This window comes from Microcaecilia unicolor, chromosome 4 (assembly GCF_901765095.1).
Source record: "Microcaecilia unicolor chromosome 4, aMicUni1.1, whole genome shotgun sequence".
Taxonomy (NCBI): domain Eukaryota; kingdom Metazoa; phylum Chordata; class Amphibia; order Gymnophiona; family Siphonopidae; genus Microcaecilia; species Microcaecilia unicolor.
The window spans coordinates 262,161,983-262,182,448 of NC_044034.1; the positions used below are offsets into that span (position 1 = coordinate 262,161,983).

A 20,466-nucleotide genomic window follows, 5' to 3' on the forward strand; every position below is an offset into this window, starting at 1 on the left:
CCTTTGATGTTGCGTCCAGGGCCGCTGCTCAAGGTGTGGTGATGCGCAGACTCTCATGGCTGCGTGCCTCCGACCTGGAGAATAGGATCCAGCAGCGGATTGCGGACTCCCCTTGCCGAGCGGACAATATTATTGGAGAGAAAGTCGAACAGGTGGTAGAGCAGCTCCACCAGCGGGATACCGCTTTCTACAAGTTCTCCCGCCGGCAGCCTTCAGCATCTACCTCCTCAGGTAGACGTTTTTATGGGGGAAGGAAGACTGTTCCCTACTGGTAAGCGTAGGTACAATCCTCCTTCTCGACAGCCTGCGGCCCAGGCTAAGCCCCAGCGCGCTCGCTCTCAGCAGCGTGCGCCTCAGCAAGGCTCCACGGCTCCCCAGCAAAAGCAGCGGGCGAGCTTTTGACTGGCTCCAGCAGAGCATAGCCGACATCAACGTGTCAGTGCTGGGCGATCTGCCGGTCAGGGGGAGGTTGAAAGTTTTTCACCAAAGGTGGCCTCTTATAACCTCCGACCGTTGGGTTCTTCAAATAGTCCGGCAAGGATACACCCTCAATTTGGCCTCCAAACCTCCAAATTGCCCACCGGGAGCTCAATCTTACAGCTTCCAGCACAAACAGATACTTGCAGAGGAACTCTCCGCCCTTCTCAGCGCCAATGCGGTCGAGCCCGTGCCATCCGGGCAAGAAGGGCTGGGATTCTATTCCAGGTACTTCCTTGTGGAAAAGAAAACAGGGGGGATGCGTCCCATCCTAGACCTAAGGGCCCTGAACAAATATCTGGTCAAGGAAAAGTTCAGGATGCTTTCCCTGGGCACCCTTCTCCCCATGATTCAGGAAAACGATTGGCTATGCTCTCTGGACTTGAAGGACGCCTACACGCACATCCCGATACTGCCAGCTCACAGACAGTATCTGCGATTTCAGCTGGGCACACGTCACTTCCAGTACTGTGTGCTACCCTTTGGGCTCGCCTCTGCGCCCAGAGTGTTCACGAAGTGCTTGGCTGTAGTAGCAGCGGCGCTTCGCAGGCTGGGAGTACACGTGTTCCCCTATCTCGACGATTGGCTGGTGAAGAACACATCCGAGGCAGGAGCTCTACAGTCCATGCAGATGATTATTCACCTCCTGGAGCTACTGGGGTTTGTGATAAATTATCCAAAGTCCCATCTTCTCCCAGTACAGAGACTCGAATTCATAGGAGCTCTGCTGGATTCTTGGACGGCTCGCGCCTATCTCCCAGAGACGAGAGCCAACAACTTGTTGTCCCTCGTCTCGCGGGTGCGAGCGTCCCAGCAGATCACAGCTCGGCAGATGTTGAGATTGCTGGGCCACATGGCCTCCACAGTTCATGTGACTCCCATGGCCCGCCTTCACATGCGATCTGCTCAATGGACCCTAGCTTCCCAGTGGTTTCAGGCTGCTGGGGATCTAGAAGACGTGATCCACCTGTCCACGAGTTTTCTCAACTCCCTGTATTGGTGGACGATTTGGTCCAATTTGACTCTGGGACGTCCTTTCCAAATTCCTCAGCCACAAAAAGTGCTGACTACGGATGCGTCTCTCCTGGGGTGGGGAGCTCATGTCGATGGGCTTCACACCCAAGGAAGCTGGTCCCTCCAGGAACGCAATCTACAGATCAATCTCCTGGAGTTACGAGCAGTCTGGAACGCTCTGAAGGCTTTCAGAGATCGACTGTCCCACCAAATTATCCAAATTCAGACAGACAACCAGGTTGCCATGTATTACATCAACAAGCAGGGGGGCACCGGATCTCGCCCCCTGTGTCAGGAAGCTGTCAGCATGTGACTGTGGGCTCGCCGTTACAGCATGTTGCTCCAAGCCACATATCTGGCAGGCGTAAACAACAGTCTGGCCGACAGGTTGAGCAGGACCATGCAACCTCACGAGTGGTCGCTCAATTCCAGGGTAGTGCGGCAGATCTTCCAGGTGTGGGGCACCCCCTTGGTGGATCTCTTTGCATCTCAGGCCAACCACAAGGTCCCTCAATTCTGTTCCAGACTTCAGGCCCACGGCAGGCTGGCATCGGATGCCTTCCTCCTGGACTGGGGGGAAGGTCTACTTGTATGCTTATCCTCCCATACCTCTGGTGGGGAAGACTTTGTTGAAACTCAAGCAAGACCGAGGCACCATGATTCTGATTGCTCCGTTTTGGCCACGTCAGATCTGGTTCCCTCTTCTTCTGGAGTTGTCCTCCGAAGAACCGTGGAGATTGGAGTGTTTACCGACCCTCCTCACACAGGACGAAGGGGCACTTCTGCATCCCAGCCTCCAGTCTCTGGCTCTCACGGCCTGGATGTTGAGAGCGTAGACTTCGCCTCTTTGGGTCTGTCAGAGGGTGTCTCCCGTATCTTGCTTGCTTCCAGGAAAGATTCCACTAAGAGGAGTTACTTCTTTTTATGGAGGAGGTTTGCCGTCTGGTGTGACAGCAAGGCCCTAGCTCCTCGCTCTTGTCCTACACAGACCCTGCTTGAATACCTTCTGCACTTGTCTGAGTCTGGTCTCAAGACCAACTCCGTAAGGGTTCACCTTAGTGCAATCAGTGCATACCATTACCGTGTGGAAGGTAAGCCGATCTCAGGACAGCCTTTAGTTTTTCGCTTCATGAGAGGTTTGCTTTTGTCAAAGCCCCCTGTCAAGCCTCCTACAGTGTCATGGGATCTCAATGTCGTTCTCACCCAGCTGATGAAACCTCCTTTTGAGCCACTGAATTCCTGCCATCTGAAGTACTTGACCTGGAAGGTCATTTTCTTGGTGGCAGTTACTTCAGCTCGTAGAGTCAGTGAGCTTCAGGCCTTGGTAGCCCAGGCCCCTTACACCAAATTTCATCATAACAGAGTAGTCCTCCGCACTCACCCTAAGTTCTTGCCAAAGGTTGTGTCGGAGTTCCATCTGAACCAGTCAATTGTCTTGCCAACATTCTTTCCCCGTCCTCATTCCTGCCCTGCTGAACGTCAGCTGCACACATTGGACTGCAAGAGAGCATTGGCCTTCTATCTGGAGCGGACACAGCCCAACAGACAGTCCGCCCAATTGTTTGTTTCTTTTGATCCCAACAGGAGGGGAGTGGCTGTGGGAAAACGCACTATATCCAATTGGCTAGCAGATTGCATTTCCTTCACTTACGCCCAGGCTGGGCTGGCTCTTGAGGGTCATGTCACGGCTCATAATGTTAGAGCCATGGCAGCGTCGGTAGCCCACTTGAAGTCAGCCACTATTGAAGAGATTTGCAAAGCTGCGACGTGGTCATCTGTCCACACATTCACATCTCATTACTGCCTGCAGCAGGATACCCGATGCGACAGTCGGTTCGGGCAGTCAGTGCTTCAGAATCTGTTCGGGGTTTAGAATCCAACTCCACCCCCCTAGGCCCATGTTTGTTCTGTTCCAGGCTGCACTCTCAGTTAGTTGGTAAATTTTTTAGGTCAATCTCAGTTATGTCCTCGCCGTTGCGAGACCCAATTGACCTTGGTGGTTGTTTTGAGTGAGCCTGGGGGCTAGGGATACCCCATCAGTGAGAACAAGCAGCCTGCTTGTCCTCGGAGAAAGCGAATGCTACATACCTGTAGAAGGTATTCTCCGAGGACAGCAGGCTGATTGTTCTCACAAACCCACCCGCCTCCCCTTTGGAGTTGTGTCTTCCCTTCTCTTTGTCTTGCTACATATGAGACTGGCCGGCATGAGCCGGTTTCGGGCGGGAAGACTGCCGCGCATGCGCGGTGCGCATCGGCGCGCGAGGGCTAGCAAAGGACTTTGCTAGAAAAGTGTTCCGATTGGAGGGGCTGCCGTGGACGTCACCCATCAGTGAGAACAATCAGCCTGCTGTCCTCGGAGAATACCTTCTACAGGTATGTAGCATTCGCTTTAGTTGGGCTTTAAATTCACAGACTTGGCTATGCTGAGCCAAGAACAGTCGGCTCTGTTTTCCCTTGTAGAATCAACTGTGTTTATCCTTGCAAAATCAGGTGTACCAGACACTTGCAGTATAAGCTGTGCTTAGCTCCACAGCATCGGCTGTGCTTAGACTCATGGATTTAGGTGTGTGTTAGCCTTGTAGAATTGCCTGTCCCCAGTCCTGCTGATTCAGATTTTTTGCCCTCACAAATCAACTGTACTTTATATGGCTTCTTCAGCAGTGCCCTAGCCTCACAAAATAGAAAACATTTTTTATTTTTTCTGGCAGTGGGTACTTTTTCTAATAGAATCAGAGGTGGTACTGCTCACAACATCGTGTTATTTCATCCTGTTAGTGCTCGGGATGTTTCAGCTTTAGGTGCCACAATCTACTCAGATTGAACTTTTCACTGTGTGTTGTGTTGTCCCTTCTTGGTATGGCAGGGTAGTTTCTCCTGCTTTTCATCATCATAGTATTTGATCTTCTGCTTTTTAGTCTTTCAGATGCTTCAGTTTCTCTCAGTATCTGTTCAGTTTCCACTTGTTCTTGCTCTTTCACTACAAGCTGTTTTTCAGCTTCTCAGCACGAGCTGTACCTCAGTCTTATTGCTCCCAATGTCTATCAGTCTTAGAGTCTTGAGCATTCAGCTTAGCTGTTGCAGCTCTCTGTCAGTCAATCATAGCCATAATTCTCCTGAGCACTATTGCAGCAGGATCAGCCTCTCATTTTTGAGGGTACCTTACCCTCATAGTGTCTGTTCTTCAGCCTCTCATTCTCTTGCCTCTGAGATGCTGTAGTGCTTTTGCCTCTCAGTCTAATCAGTGCTACATCCTCTTCATGTAACTGGTATTCTTTTACACTTTAATTCAGTTCTGTTATGCCTTTGGCATGCTAATAAATTTGGATTAAGTTTCTTGGTTTACAGACATAAATTTGCACACAACTTCAAAAGCGCCTACTTTGGTCTATGAGCCAACTGATATTGTTACTGCTTTCTTACTTCGAGTATTACATTATTGCACTGCATTTGCTGACCTCTACCTATGAGCTCCATTGCTTTATCATTCAAAACCTGGAAGATATACTGAGCCAAATTGACAAGTTAAAGAGTGATAAATCACCTGGACTGGTTGGCATACACCCCCGGGGGTACTGAAAGAACTCAATCATGAAATTGCTGATGTGTAGTTAGTGATCTGTAACCTGTCGTTAAAATCATCAGTACTACCTGAACATTGAATGGTGGTCAGTGTATGGCTATTCTTATGTTCTTAATATTTTAGACGTAAATCACAAAGAGCTACTTTGTCTCCATTTGCTGGTCGATGGACATAAACCACAATTTCTGGACTGATTTGCTGGGAGTAAAGGGAAAAAAAAACTATCAAGTAAGACATAATGTTTCCTTTAGAAAGGAGATGGTGAGGGGAGTTGAGACATCCGGATTGGAACTTGGAAAATTCCCACAGTATTTACAAAGGCTCTGCCAGATGTAAAATATGTGTAAGGACATGCGGGACTGCATATCCTATAGTAGTAGTGCCTTTTATATATATATAACAAGCACCCCAGCATTAAGCCCCCCACCCCGATCCTCCTAAGTGCAGCTTTCAAAAAATAAAAATATATATATGTATATATTATTTTTTTTGAAAGCTGCACTTAGGAGGATCAGGGGGGCCTTAATGCTGGGGTGCTTGTTAGCCTATGGTATACTGGGGGGGGGGGGGGGGGTTAGGGGAAACTTCTTTGGCCTCTATACTGGTCTAATTTCTCCTTGACCTAGATGTAAAGGTCAAGGAGAAATTAGACCTTAGTTGATGATTTGCTTTCCTTTAGTCACTTCAGATTGGCCTAGACAGATGAGTTATGCACTCCTACGAGCAGGTGGGTGGAGACTGAGAACTACAGAATTCTGTTGGAGCCTATAAGTTATTTGTATAGTCCCTCCCAGAGTCAGTATGAACGTAACAAGCAGAAAGAACTAACAGAATAAGAACCAACAAATCTTCCCTAACCTGCCTCAAACGGCAAGAATGGTCACAGAGAATCCGCTGCTGAAACGAGCTGTACAAGGTTCTTTGGTTCCTTCTGTACTCTCCACAAAGAGAGCCCTATCATATAAAGAAGTTATTTTGTTGTTGGTTTTGTTTTGTTTTTTTTGTAACAAAGAAACACTTCCATCCAAAAGGTAGTACCCCTCAGAAAGTACACCAAAACAAATTCCTCACGGAGATGATAACCAAAAACACAGAAGGCCAGATCATAACACTATGGGTGGGTTGTAGGCCAGTCTGGAAGGAACTAAAGGAAAGCAAATTAGCAGTAGTCTAATTTCTCCTTCTGTAGAGTCCCTCCAGACCACCCTAGAAGGATGGGAAGTACCAAAACAGTGAGCATCAAAGGTGGGACCTTCAGAGCCCCTACTCAAGTATCTGAACCCCAAAAGCCGTGCCCTGATGATCGAGAACATCTACGCGGTAGTGCCTAGCAAAGGAATGCAAATAGGATCAGCCTGCTGCTCTATAAATCTCTTGCGACAGTACCAAAGTGCTCTGCCCACAAAGCTACCTACCCTATGGTACAATGTGTTTTAAGTGCATCTGGGACCACCCTGCCACCAAGAAGGTAAGTCAAAGCAGTACACTCCTTAACCCAACGTGTTATGGTAGCTTGAAACGCCGCCAGGTCCTTTCTCCAACCAGCTAACATAAGCGACTGTTCTGATCAAGGCACAAAACTGGCTCGCCAGGCCACTTCCCTACCTGAGGGATCCTGACCAAGGCACAAAAAACTGGCTATCCAGGCCACTTCCCTACCTCAGAATAAAAAAAAAAAGACTGTGGCACAAAACTGTCTGCAGACAGAATTAACCACATAAGGAAATGCTGCATAATCTTTTGGCAGAAAAAATTGCAATGAAACATTGTACAGTTGAACCACCACATCAACAGCTGCTGGAGTGTATTGAATTAAAACTCTACCAAGCAGGAGTTAGGACCTAATCATGGTCAAAACTTCCAGAAGAGAATTGGAAAACATGCCAGAGAGAGCTGTGTGACAAAACTGCGGTGCAGATATAGAGGCCAGCTGTATTATGAACTTCTACTCAAGGTTGTGAAGGAAAGATTTTGCCAACATCTTGAGGGGAAACATTGACTGAGCACAAAACAAAATGAAACCATGTAGCACTACCAAACCAGAGACTTTGCTCTTTTTTTTTCTTTTTTTTTTTTTTTTACGCAAAGCAAAGATGAGGGTCACCTCCCAGGCACTCAAGGCCCCTAGACAGTACTAGGGGCTGAGGCACAAAAAGGAAGCCCTCAGGGCCAAGGAACCAGGGAGGGTTTTTTGGGTGGGGGGGGGGGGGGGACCCGGCCACCCAGGTTTGACACATCTGGGACACAGTGTGACTCCTATAGGCCACAGCCCCAACCAGTAGCCAAGAAGGAGCCCTGGGAGAGAAGCAGAAACATTAGGAGCCAGAATGGATTACAAAACACTGGTGACCCCATTAACATTCCACATCCCCCCCCCCCCCCCCCAGGACTAGGAATCCCCAAGCCTACCAGAGCAGGCTTGCATCTCTACCACATGCTGGGAGGCTGACTCTGGGAGGGACTGCACAGCTAATTTATAGGCTCCACCATTTCTGTAGTTCTCGGTCTCCACCTACCTACTGGTAGGAGAGTATAACCCATCCATCTAGTCTGGTCTGGAGAAAAAATCAAGAGTGTTGAGATTTTTGCATGCCTTGGGAAATAGTGGTGTTTTCGACCCGTCCAAATCACTCCCTTTCTATGCCCTGTCCCTGCTTCCTTGTAGTGTAGATCACCACATGTAAATTGCGGCTTTCCAGAATCGATCATCTGACCACTAGGTGACCTGCAAGTTGAAGTCATACATAATTTCTAAAATGAGGTTCATAATGTAGCAATGACATAACAGTTCTGCAAGGTAAATGAAAAAGCCAGTGTACTAGAATGATGTACCATAGAATTTAGGCTAATTTACTACTATTATTACTACTAATCCTTTCTGTAGCACTACTAGACATATGAAGTGCTGTACACATTATATGCAGGTACTTTCTTTGTCTCTAGTGGGCAATGGAGGGTTAAGTGACTTGTCCAAGGTCACAAGTAGCTGTAGTAGGAATTGAACCCAGTTCCATAGGATCTTAGCCCACTGCACTAACCATTAAGCTATTCCTGGAGAAAAGTGTTTTTTAAGGAACAGAAGCAAGTTAGTGCTCGTTTAGAAATAGAATAAAATATTTTCATCATATTACTAGTAGGTAGAAGCACTACTAGTTGATAGCTTTAATTCATTTTCTCTAATCAGATCCTGAAAAACCCACTAAACTGTGTCACATTGTACTATAGATGTTTAGTTGTTCCCAGTTTCAGGATTGGTATGATATATTGCAGTTGTTTTTATTTCTTTTTATCATAGGATAATAATAAGGATAAAGAGTTAAGGTCAGGGCCGACAAGAGACTGAGCCAGGCCCAGGGCAGGGCCACTGCTGCCGCCTCCCCCACCATCACCACCACCACTACCGCAACTCCACCTTGGCTGGCAGGGGTCTCCAGGCCTCCACCAGCAGAAGAAGCCTTCCTCCAGCGCTGTTCTTCACTCCGCCGCATTACCTGCCCTGCCCCCGCAACTGGTTTTCCCCTCACGTCACACATGCTCAATTTCATCAAAACCAAGCATGTGCAACATGAGGGGAAAAGCAGCTTCAGGGCAGGCAATGCAGTGGAGTGAAGAACAGCGCTGGAGGAAGACTTCTGCTGGTAAGTCCTGGGGACCCCCGCCAGCCAAACCAGATGCCCCGAAACCTTGTGTCTGCTCCTCCCTAGCCTCTAAGTGGGGCCTTGCGCCAGAGTTTTCTCTTTCCTGCTCCAGTTAGGATGTGATCACCCAGGTCCCGTCAGAGAGAGACCCCAGCGCTGGGCCCCCTTGGAGCGGGCCCAGGGGAATCTTGCCCCCCCCCCCCCCCCCTCCCTTGGCGGCCCTGGTTAAGCCTGTAGGACTCCATAGATTATGCATCAACAAGATTTGGATGAGTATTTCTTAAAGGCCTTGTTTATGGACAAAACCTTTTCTAAATTAATTGTAATGACTTAATAGACTTAAAACAAAGTCTGAGTCTGTGTTTAAATTATTTTGGTTGAATATTCAAGTACTTGAGTAGGACCTAGGGTTTTAAAGTATCAGATTTTAGAAAATAAACTGCCATTTTACTTCAAAACATGTTATTAAGAAATTACAAAAGAGCAACCTGCAGGAACTGTTCCAACTAGTCAATTCCCCCGCCCCCAATCTCTTACAAAACACTCGCTTTATCCAACAACCACCCCTTATGTTCTCCCCTCCCCCTATCCTGCAAAATAATCACGAGCCCTGAATCTTGGTTAATCTACTGTTACTTTATTATTAAGAATCGCCATTATTTAACTGTTTCCCTCTTATTTTTCAGCTTTTATGTATGGTGGCTGAACAGCTACAGTGGATGCCGCTTGTAAATTCCAAACTACACTTGCCTTTTGTCAAATTTACTTACTGGGCTATAAGGCAACTAGATAGTGGGACACAGGTAATGGTCATTATAATATAAGTAATTATTTATTTATTACATTTGTATCCCACATTTTCCCACCTATTTGCAGGCTCAATGTGGCTTACATAGTAAAGTAGAGGCGATCGCCAGTACCGGTATGAACAAATACAAAGTGAGGTTATGGCAGAGTAATGATCAAGTGTGATAGGCATATTGGGGGTTATAAGGAAGAAGGGTTAGGTTATGTCCAGTACGAACTTTTATCTTGTAGTGTAGCAGGGTTGAGGCATTTAGGTTGTGTCGTTAGGGTATGCCTTTTTGAACAGGTTATCATCTGAGCAGGGATGTGAAGCCTTACTATCTTAAACTAATCTCAAAAGTTAAGCATGATTATGTCTGGTAATATTTGGTTGAAAGATATACAAGGAATACAGTTTATTCTTTCATAAAACAACTTCTGCTAATGTTTTCTCTTCCCTAAATGCAACTTAGGAATATTAAATAGTGATGGTCTAGAAGGAGCTCTCTCCAACCCCTCCTGGATGATCCTGTTCTGTCATCAACATAAGTTGTCTAGGGTGAAAAGAAGAAAATTATGTCTAATTCTTATAGTATTTTTTGCATTTTGTAGAACTGGAAACTCTAATCCTGTACCATACTTTTAGATCCTGCCTCATTTTTTTCTCTCTTTTTTTTGTTGTTGTAATAATACTGATTCAATCTCACTACCACTTGATTAGCTTTTGAGTAGGTCACAAGGCCACAGATAGCTTCATAGTAGTTTACTGTACAAAAGCAACATGTCTTCAACCGTTAACCCTATAAAAAGGCAGAGAATTTGTTTTATCCCAAATTATATGGCTATTCTAGTAATCTCACTCATAGTAGATAATACAGTTTACATTTTGGAAAGTTTGATCAAAATATTAGATATTACTATTGACTGTAGGCTAACCATAGAGAAACAGATAAATCATTTAACAAAGGGGTGTTTCCATATCATCATGCTGATCAATCCATAGACTGGTGGGTTGTGTCCATCTACCAGCAGGTGGAGATAGAGAGCAAACTTTTGCCTCCCTATATGTGGTCATGTGCTGCCGGAAACTCCCCAGTATGTTCTCTATCTCAGCAGGTGGTGGTCACACACAGCAGCAGCTCTGGCTAGGCCTCCAAGCCTAATTTTTAGGTTTTGTTGAGTGCCTGGGGTTGAGGGCTCTTCTTGAGCAAGTGCAAACCTGGTGGCGCCAGGTCCCTCCTTTTCTCCCCCCTCCCGCTGGCTCCGTTTAAAAAAAAAAAAAAAAATTTTGAACGTCCTTAAATGCGTTTATTTCGACGTTTATTTAAACGTTTATTGCAGCTACTCACTGGGACACCAGGTCGTTACAGCTCGGAGCGGAAAGCAGGTAATTTTTACCTTTTTATAGCGGGCAGGGGGTTCCCCGATTGATCTCCACGTGGCCTATGGCGTCGGAGGGCGAGGGCGCAAAGAGTCGCTCCCCGGATCGCTTGGGCGCTTCTAGAGGGGATGCGGGGGTCTTGAAGTCTGATTCGCCCTTGTTGGGTGACAGTTTCGTGACCGATGAGTGTCCCGGTCCTTCCTCCGGTGTGGCGGTTTTTCCCGCCATAAACGCCCATCCCCCGCTGCTCGCCTCCGCCATCTTGGCCGGCCACGCGGCTCGGACGGCTTCTTCTTGGGCCGCCCTTGAGGTAGGAGACATTAATGCCATGAACGCCCTTAATTTGGGCGACGACACAAAAGCTGCTAAAGTTAAGCGCCGTTCTTCCCGCGCGGCTCCTTCGCGGAGTGTCGCGCCGGACGCCATCTTGGATGCGCAGCATGTATCTCCCCCGCTCTTGCGAGCGCCGGTTGAGGGTGCGTCTAGGGCTGTAGCCCAGGCTGCGGAAGTGCACAGTCTGGGGGGTTTCTCCCCCGAGTTTGTTTTGCTGCTGCATCAGGCCTTCCTTATGCAAAACGCTGCCCATGCTCCCTCGTCTGGTAAAGAGGTTGAGGCCCCCGGAGGTAAACGCCCTCGGGTTGATTCCCAGGCCTTGGAGGACTTTGTCTCCTCCAATGTAGATGAGGGCAGCGTATCTGAGTTCTCCCAACGGTCCTTTGCGGATTCCTTGGAGGAGACGGATCCCTGCTCGGATGGAGAGGATGACCCCTCTGCAGCGCGGCTCTTTAGCTCAGAGGATTTGCCCAACCTGTTAGTGCAGGCCATGGGCATTTTGAAGATTTCCTCTCCGGAGGACGTCTCTCCCTCAGCCCCTGTTGGCTCTGCCATTATGCTGGGGACGAAGCGCCAGCCTAGAACCTTCCACGTGCATGATGCCATGCACACCTTAATTTCGGCTCAATGGGATGTCCCGGAAGCGAGCCTTAAAGTGGCTAGGGCTATGTCCCGCCTCTATCCTTTGCCTGAAAGTGAACGTGAGGCCTATCTGTGGCCTACAGTGGATTCTTTAATCACTGCGGTGACTAAGAAAACGGCATTGCCGGTGGAAGGTGGCACGGCCCTAAAGGACGCCCAAGACAGAAGATTGGAGGCGGCCTTACGGTCGTCCTTTGAGGCGGCTGCTTTAAGTTTGCAGGCCTCAGTTTGCGGCTCCTATGTGGCCAGGGCGTGCCTGACTATGGGGCAGCGGGCTTCCCCCTCGGATCATTCCTTGAGGGCTGATTGGCCGGCCCTGGAATCGGGCTTAGCCTATTTGGCAGACTTGCTGTATGATGTCTTGAGGGCCTCAGCTAAGGGCATGGCTCAGACAATCTCTGCGCGGCGGTGGCTTTGGCTGAAGCATTGGTCTGCTGACCACGCCTCTAAATCCCGCCTGGCTAGATTGCCTTTTAAAGGCAAGCTGCTCTTTGGGGTCGAGCTGGACAAAATCGTGACCGATCTCGGCACGTCTAAGGGCAAGAAGTTACCAGAGGTCAGGGCTCGGGCTAGTACTCTCGCCCCGGTACCTCCAGAGGACGGTTTCAGGAAGCCCGTCGGTACCGCCCGGGCAGGTCGGGCTCTTCTGCCCCCTCTTCCTTCAAGAGGAACTTCTCCCCCAAGCAGCATTCCTTTCGCAGAGACCGCCGTCCCGGAGGTGCTCCCTCCGGTCCTCCCCCAGGGTCTCGGACCCAATGACGGGGCCTTGGTCCACGCCCCAGTGCAGATTGGAGGACGGCTGTCCTCGTTTCTGGGTGAGTGGACCACAATGACTTCAGACGCTTGGGTGCTGGAAGTCATCAGAGACGGCTACAAGCTAGAGTTCTGCCGACCCTTAAGAGACGGGTTTGTACTCTCTCCCTGCAAGTCTCCGGTCAAAGCTGTGGCAGTGCAGCAGACCTTGGACAACCTGATCCGCCTGGGTGCGGTCGTTCCGGTGCCAGAAAATCAGCTTGGCAAGGGGCGTTACTCCATTTACTTTGTGGTACCAAAGAAAGGAGGTTCTGTACGGCCTATCCTCGACCTCAAAGGGGTCAATCGGGCCTTGAAAGTTCGGCACTTTCGCATGGAGACTCTCCGCTCTGTTATAGCGGCAGTGAAGGCAGGGGAGTACCTGGCATCCTTGGACATCAAGGAAGCGTACTTGCATATTCCCATCTGGCCTCCTCATCAATGCTTTCTGCGTTTTGCAGTCCTGGGCCGACACTTCCAGTTCAGAGCCCTCCCGTTCGGGTTGGCTACTGCTCCGCGGACCTTCTCCAAAGTAATGGTGGTCATCGCGGCCTTCCTGAGGAAGGAAGGAGTACAAGTCCATCCTTATCTGGACGACTGGTTGATCCGAGCCCCCTCTTATGCAGAGTGCGGCAAAGCTGTGAACCGGGTGGTTGCTCTTTTGAGCTCCCTGGGGTGGATCATCAACTGGGAGAAAAGCCAGCTGCGCCCAACTCAGTCCCTGGAGTATCTGGGAGTTCGATTCGACACCCAAGTGGGCAGAGTGTTCCTGCCAGACAATCGGATTGTCAAGCTTCAGGCTCAGGTGGACCAGTTCCTAGTAGCCTCTCCTCTTCGGGCTTGGGACTATGTGCAGCTGTTGGGCTCTATGACGGCCACGATGGAAGTAGTGCCCTGGGCAGGGCTCATATGAGACCACTACAACACTCTCTGCTGCAGCGCTGGACTCCGATGTCTGAGGATTATGCTGTGCGCCTTCCCTTGGACCCAGCAGTGCGCAAGGCGCTGAGCTGGTGGACGCAGACAGACAAGTTGTCTGCAGGAATGCCTCTGGTGACCCCGGAGTGGATTGTCGTCACGACGGACGCCTCTTTGTCGGGCTGGGGAGCCCACTGCTTGGGAAGGACAGCGCAGGGGCTCTGGTCTCCTGCAGAGGCAAAGTGGTCTATCAACCTCCTGGAACTCAGAGCCATTCGGTTGGCGCTTTTGGAGTTCATCCCGGTATTGGCGATGAAGCCTGTACGGGTCCTGTCGGACAATGCCACGGCTGTGGCCTATGTCAACCGCCAGGGAGGTACCAAGAGCGCCCCTCTAGCCAAGGAGGCCATGAATCTATGCCAGTGGGCGGAAGCGAACCTGGAGCAGCTGTCAGCGGCCCACATTGCCGGAGTCATGAATGTCAAGGCGGACTTTCTCAGTCGCCATACCTTGGAGCCCGGAGAGTGGCAGCTATCTGCTCAGGCGTTCTTGGACATCACGAAGCGCTGGGGCCAGCCGAGCCTAGATCTGATGGCGTCATCGGCCAATTGCCAAGTGCCGCGCTTTTTCAGCAGAGGACGGGACCCTCGATCCCTGGGAGTAGATGCTCTTCTCCAACAGTGGCCGACACAAGAGCTTCTCTATGTGTTCCCGCCCTGGCCCATGTTGGGCAGGGTGCTAGACCGGGTGGCAAAGCATCCGGGCCGGATAATCCTGGTGGGTCCGGATTGGCCCAGACGTCCCTGGTATGCGGACTTGATCAGGCTCTCGGTCGACGATCCTCTGCGGCTGCCAGTGGAGCAGGGCCTGTTACATCAGGGTCCCGTGGTGATGGAGGATCCCTCCCCCTTTGGTCTTACGGCCTGGCTATTGAGCGGCAGCGGCTGAGAAAGAAGGGCTTCTCAGACAAGGTCATCGCCACTATGCTGAGAGCGAGGAAGCGCTCTACTTCTACGGCTTACGCCAGGGTTTGGCGTACCTTTGCAGCGTGGTGTGAAGCAGGCTCACTTTCTCCCTTCACTGCTCCAATTTCTTCAGTGTTGGCGTTCCTGCAAGAAGGTCTGGAGAAAGGCCTGTTGCTCAGTTCCCTTAAAGTCCAGGTAGCGGCCCTGGCTTGCTTCAGGTGCCGCCTGAAGGGTGCTTCCCTGGCTTCGCAGCCAGATGTGGTGCGTTTTCTCAAGGGAGTTAATCACCTGCGCCCTCCTCTGCACTCGGTGGTGCCTGCGTGGAATCTCAACCTGGTGCTAAGAGCATTACAGAAGCCGCCTTTTGAACCCTTGTCGAGGGCATCTCTGAAAGACCTGACGTTGAAAGCAGTCTTTTTGGTGGCTATCACTTCAGCCAGAAGAGTTTCCGAGCTCCAGGCGCTCTCATGTAGGGAGCCTTTTCTGCAGTTCACTGAGGCAGGAGTGACTATTCGCACAGTGCCTTCCTTCCTGCCCAAGATTGTTTCTCGCTTCCATGTGAATCGGCAGCTCTGTCTCCCTTCCTTTCGTAGGGAGGAATACCCAGAGGAATACTCTGCTCTTAAATATCTGGATGTGAGACGAGTCATCATCAGATACTTGGAAGTGACCAATGATTTCCGGAAATCGGATCATCTGTTTGTCCTGTTTGCAGGTCCTCGTAAGGGTCTGCAGGCTGCTAAGCCTACAGTGGCAAGATGGGTCAAGGAAGCCATTGCAGCGGCTTATGTGGCCGCAGGGAAGGTGCCGCCTATCCAGCTGAAGGCTCACTCCACTAGAGCTCAGGCGGCCTCGATGGCAGAGGCCGGGTCCGTCTCCTTGGAAGAGATATGCAAGGCGGCAACTTGGGCATCGGCCCATACATTCTCCAAGCATTACCGCTTGATTGTGGCGGCACGGGCGGAGGCCCGGTTTGGAGCTTCAGTGTTGAGGTCAGGGATTTCAATGTCCCGCCCTGGGTGAGTACTGCTTCGGTACATCCCACCAGTCTATGGATTGATCAGCATGATGATATGGAAGGTAAAATTATGTATCATACCTGATAATTTTCTTTCCATTAATCATAGCTGATCAATCCATAGCCCCTCCCAGATATCTGTACTGTTTATATTCTGGTTGAATTTTAGGTTCAAGTTTAGTCTTCAGTTACTTCAGGAGGACTTCGTGTTCAAGTTTTTTCACTTGGATTCTTCAAGAGTTGAGACAAGTTTGTGTTACAGTGAGCTGCTGCATTCCTCTCCCCTCCGTTTTACGGGGCTGGATTGAGACTTAAATTCTGCCGGCACTCCCTCCCGCTTCGTGCGGCTGTAGGGCAGCTTGTACCCCTCCCACTTCGGCGGTGTTAGGGTCAGTCAGCTCCTCCCGCGGTTGCGGTTGCAGGATAAGCCAGATCCCCCCCGCATCGGCGGGGTGGTGTCCCTCCCCCGCTCCGCGGGGATGAGCTGGACGGATTCCCCTCCCCCACTTGTGTGGGGATGAGCTGGGTTAATTCCCCTCCCCCGTTTCGGCGGTGGTGAGCTGGGCAGAGTGTCGCTTTGTGGGTGTAATTCTCTAAGTGCTGAGTCCTGCGGATGGAGCTTTGATATCGACATACTGAGGAGTTTCCGGCAGCACATGACCACATATAGGGAGGCAAAAGTTTGCTCTCTATCTCCACCTGCTGGTAGATGGACACAACCCACCAGTCTATGGATTGATCAGCTATGATTAATGGAAAGAAAATTATCAGGTATGATACATAATTTTACCTTCTGGGTAATGCAAAAATTAAGAAGAATCATAAAATATCTTCACCAGGAACAGTTTAAATTAGTTGTTCAATCATTAGTTCTAAGCAAACTAGATCGAAGAGCCATTTTACCAAATTACTTATAGGCTCCCAGCTGAAGTTTGTATTATGTTTAGATTGGTAGCTTATTGTTTAAGATATTACATGTCCTGGTTGATTGCCATTGTTGATATGTAGGCCTAAATTTACGAGATCTTATCTTATACGTCATTTTAACATGTTAACTTTTCCCAGTCCTAAGGGTGTGTGTTATGATAAAATATTTCAGACAGTATTTTCCTATCAAGTAGTTGTCCTTTGGTCACGGAGACTGGGTGAAGAAATATTCAAAGGAACAGTTATCAGAGGAAATCAAAGTGGCCTTGAGGCAGTAACAGAAAGTAAACCTAAGTCTGCAGCTTTCTTCAAGTGCTTTCAAGAGCTGTTTTGTGCCACAGTTTTGCGTATAAAGAGAGATTGCCAATAGGAGACTTTATTTCATGACCTGTATGGGAATGTGTTCCACGTGATAAATTTCTAGACTCCTGATGCAGGCTTGTAGGGCCGAAACACGAATCGTGTCAGGTCCCCTTTATATTGAAGACTGTTGTTTAATAAAGATTCCTCCAGGACACCTTCTGCGAGAGGTTCTTCTTTTTTCTTCTCTACTGTTCGATGCTTGGTGTTTTCCTTCAGTAGAGTGTTTTCTTCAGAACTGTAAATGTAACTGTAACCCATGATGTTGATTTGGAAATACCCACCCCAGTTATAATCTTTGGAATTTGGACAGTTTAAGGGTAATTCTGTAACTGGATGCTCGCATTTACATGACACTCGTGCACGTAAATGTACAGAATACCAGTTCTTTTGCAGCTAAGCATTCACTTACACGTGTGATAGTAAAGCAGTTTAGCATTATTCTATAAGGGCACTTTCATCTCAAGCTATTCTTGCCCCACTTCAATCTGGCTTTCGCCCCCTTCATTCAACTGAAACAGCGCTTACTAAAGTCTCCAATGATCTGTTCCTGGCCAGATCCAAAGGTCTCTATTCTATCCTCATCCTTTTCGATCTATCTGCTGCTTTTGACACTGTTGATCACAGCCTACTCGTTGATACGCTGTCCTCACTTGGATTTCAGGGCTCTGTTCTTTCCTGGTTTTCTTATTATCTCTCCCAGCGAACCTTTAGTGTAGTGGATCCTCCTCTACTTCTAGCCCAGTGTCAGTTGGTGTACCTCAGGGATCTGTCCTGGGACCTCTTCTTTTCTCCATTTATACTTCTTCCCTTGGTACTCTGATCTCATCCCATGGTTTTCAGTATCATCTTTACGCTGATGACTCCCAGATCTACCTCTCCACACCAGAAAGCTGAAATCCAAGTCAAAGTATCAGCCTGCCTGTCTGACATTGCTGCCTGGATGTCTCAGCGCCATCTGAAACTAAACATGACCAAGACTGAGCTTCTTATCTTTCCCGCTAAATCAACCTCTCCTCCCCCATTGTCTATTTCTGTGGATAACACTCTCTCATCCTTCCTGTCTCATCAGCTCGTAACCTTGGGGTCATCTTCGACTCCTCCCCCTCCTTCTCTGCACATATTCACCAGACTGCTAAAACCTGTCGTTTCTTTCTCTGTAATATCACAAAATTCACCCTCTCCTTTCTGAGCACACTACCAGAACCCTCATCCACACTCTTATCACCTCTCGCTTAGGCTATTGCAACTTGCTTCTCACGGGTCTCCCACTTAGCCATATCTCTCCTCTTCAGTCTGTTCAAAATTCTGCTGCACGACTAATATTCCGCCAGTGTTGTTATGCTCATATTAGCCCTTTCCTCAAGTCACTTCACTGGCTTTCTATCCGTTTCCACATACAGTTCAAACTCCTCTTATTGACCTATAAGTGCATTCACTCTGCAGCTTCTCAGTACCTCTCCACTCTCATCTCTCCCTACATTCCTCCTCGGGATGGAACTCCATTCACTGGGTAAATCTCTCTTATCTGCACCCTTCTCCTCCACTGCTAACTCCAGACTTCGTTCCTTTTATCTTGCTGCACCATATGCCTGGAATAGACTTCCTGAGCCGGTACGTCAAGCTCCATCTCTGACCGTCTTCAAATCTAAGCTAAAAGCCCACCTTTTTATGCTGCTTTTAACTTCTAACCCTTATTCACTTGTTCAGAACCCTTATTTTATCTTCCTCACTTTAATATTCCCTTTTCTCTTGTTTGTCCTGTTTGTCTGTCCTAATTAGATTGTAAGCTCTGTCGAGTACGGACTGTCTGTTCATGTTCAAGTGTACAGCGCTGCGTACGTCTAGTAGCGCTTTAGAAATGATTATTAGTAGTAGTATAGAGTATAAATGCAAAGGCGCATTCATGTGGGAAGGGCATGGGCTGTGTTGCCACTTATTCATGCAGCTTATAAAATACTGTACGTTATGCCTGCCCTTGCCCCATTTAGGCTCTTGCTCTTACACTAGATCTGTGGATAGTGTAATTACAGGCTTGTAAATGTAAGGCATATCAATGCTGAGTTACTCAAGTATTCTACAATGGAACCTGGGCACCCAAATTCCATTATAGAATAGGCTCTAATCTGCAGCATCGGGAGCTGCCTAAAAGGAGGTGCTCACTTATAGAATTGCCTCCTATATGGCTTAGGTTTTGTGGATCACATTTGATAGGAACTTTACTAGCCTTATAAAATTTTAGTGTTGGACATATTTGAACTGAAAGGTCATAAACAGATTAATGCTTTTATTTGTTTTAGAGGAGTTTGCATGTTGGACTGTATGTATATTTTCTGCTAGTGAAAATGATATATCTGTAACAGCAAACAGCTATGACAACTACCATGCGGAGACTGGGTGAAGAAATATTCAAAGGAACAGTTATCAGAGGAAATCAAAGTGGTCTTGAGGCAGTAACAGAAAGTAAACCTAAGTCTGCAGCTTTCTTCAAGAGCCCAGTCTTGCATATAAGATTTGTGTCCACCTTGATAGTCATCAAAACAATAACACAAGGTAAGGTTTTGACATATTTTCTCTAGTATAACTTAATGTTAGAAAAACAGTGCCCATGAACAAAATCACAGGTCTCTGCTATTGCACTTTATTGATTCTGGCTTCCAAGAGCAAATATGACTGGAATTTGAAAGATTCAGACCTGAAGGAAGCATAATTAGCTTAACCCATTACATTTTTTCTCTATTGGCATACTTAGTTAGTACTTGGGGTGTAAGTAGCAGTGGAGAAGAAGGGTGCAGATAAAAGAGATTTGCCCAGTGAACGGAGTTCCCGGGGAGGAATGTAGGGAGAGATGAGAGTGGAGAGGTACTGAGGAGCTGCAGAGTGAATGCACTTATAGGTCAATAAGAGGAGTTTGAACTGTATGTGGAAACGGACAGGCTGATATTCGGTAAGACACAATTTGAAAATGCTAAACCCCTCAGAGAAAAGCTGCACTGGCTCCCAATCAGAGAAACGATCACCTTCAAAATCTGCACCCTGGTCCACAAATCATCTACGACGTAGTCCCAGGATGCATGATAGACCTCATAGATTTACCAACCAGAAACAGAATCCGATCATCACGATCATACCTAAACCTACACTACCCTAATTGCAAAGGACTTAAATACAAAACAACTTACGCATCCTACTTCTCCTACATAAGTGCACAACTATGGAATGCACTACCAAAAGCTGTGAAAACAATCCATCACCATTTAAACTTCAGGAAATCTCTAAAAAACCAACCTCTTCAAAAAGGCTTACCCCACCGACTCACCATAAATCCCCAAACCCAGAAACACAGCATAACCAATGATCTTACAGGACAATATATAACCTACATTCCCTTCGATCCTCCTGTTGCCTGATACACACCTACCTCATCAGACCACATTACAATCTGTATTTGTTATCAACCGAACTGGCGAATGCCATTATGGTACTATGTAAGCCACATTGAGCCTGCAAATAGGTAGGAAAATGTGGGGTACAAATGTAACAAATAATAATAAATAATAATAATAAGTAAAGATGTTTGTAGAGAATACGTGATATCAGTAACTGGGAAACTAACTGTCCCATGGTCACGTAAC

At 48.1% G+C, this 20,466-nt stretch overlaps 1 protein-coding gene across 4 annotated transcripts in view; it reads left to right on the forward strand.

Moving 5' to 3' along the window:
- CCDC138 (coiled-coil domain containing 138) overlaps window positions 1-20,466 on the forward strand; it is a 152,036-nt gene that overhangs the window by 94,630 nt on the left and 36,940 nt on the right. For all 4 annotated transcript variants that reach the window (XM_030201476.1, XM_030201475.1, XM_030201474.1 and 1 more), the window contains exons 11-12: window positions 9,396-9,512; window positions 19,195-19,384. In XM_030201476.1, the coding sequence (XP_030057336.1) occupies window positions 9,396-9,512; window positions 19,195-19,384 (307 nt within the window). The remainder of the gene's footprint in view (window positions 1-9,395; window positions 9,513-19,194; window positions 19,385-20,466) is intronic.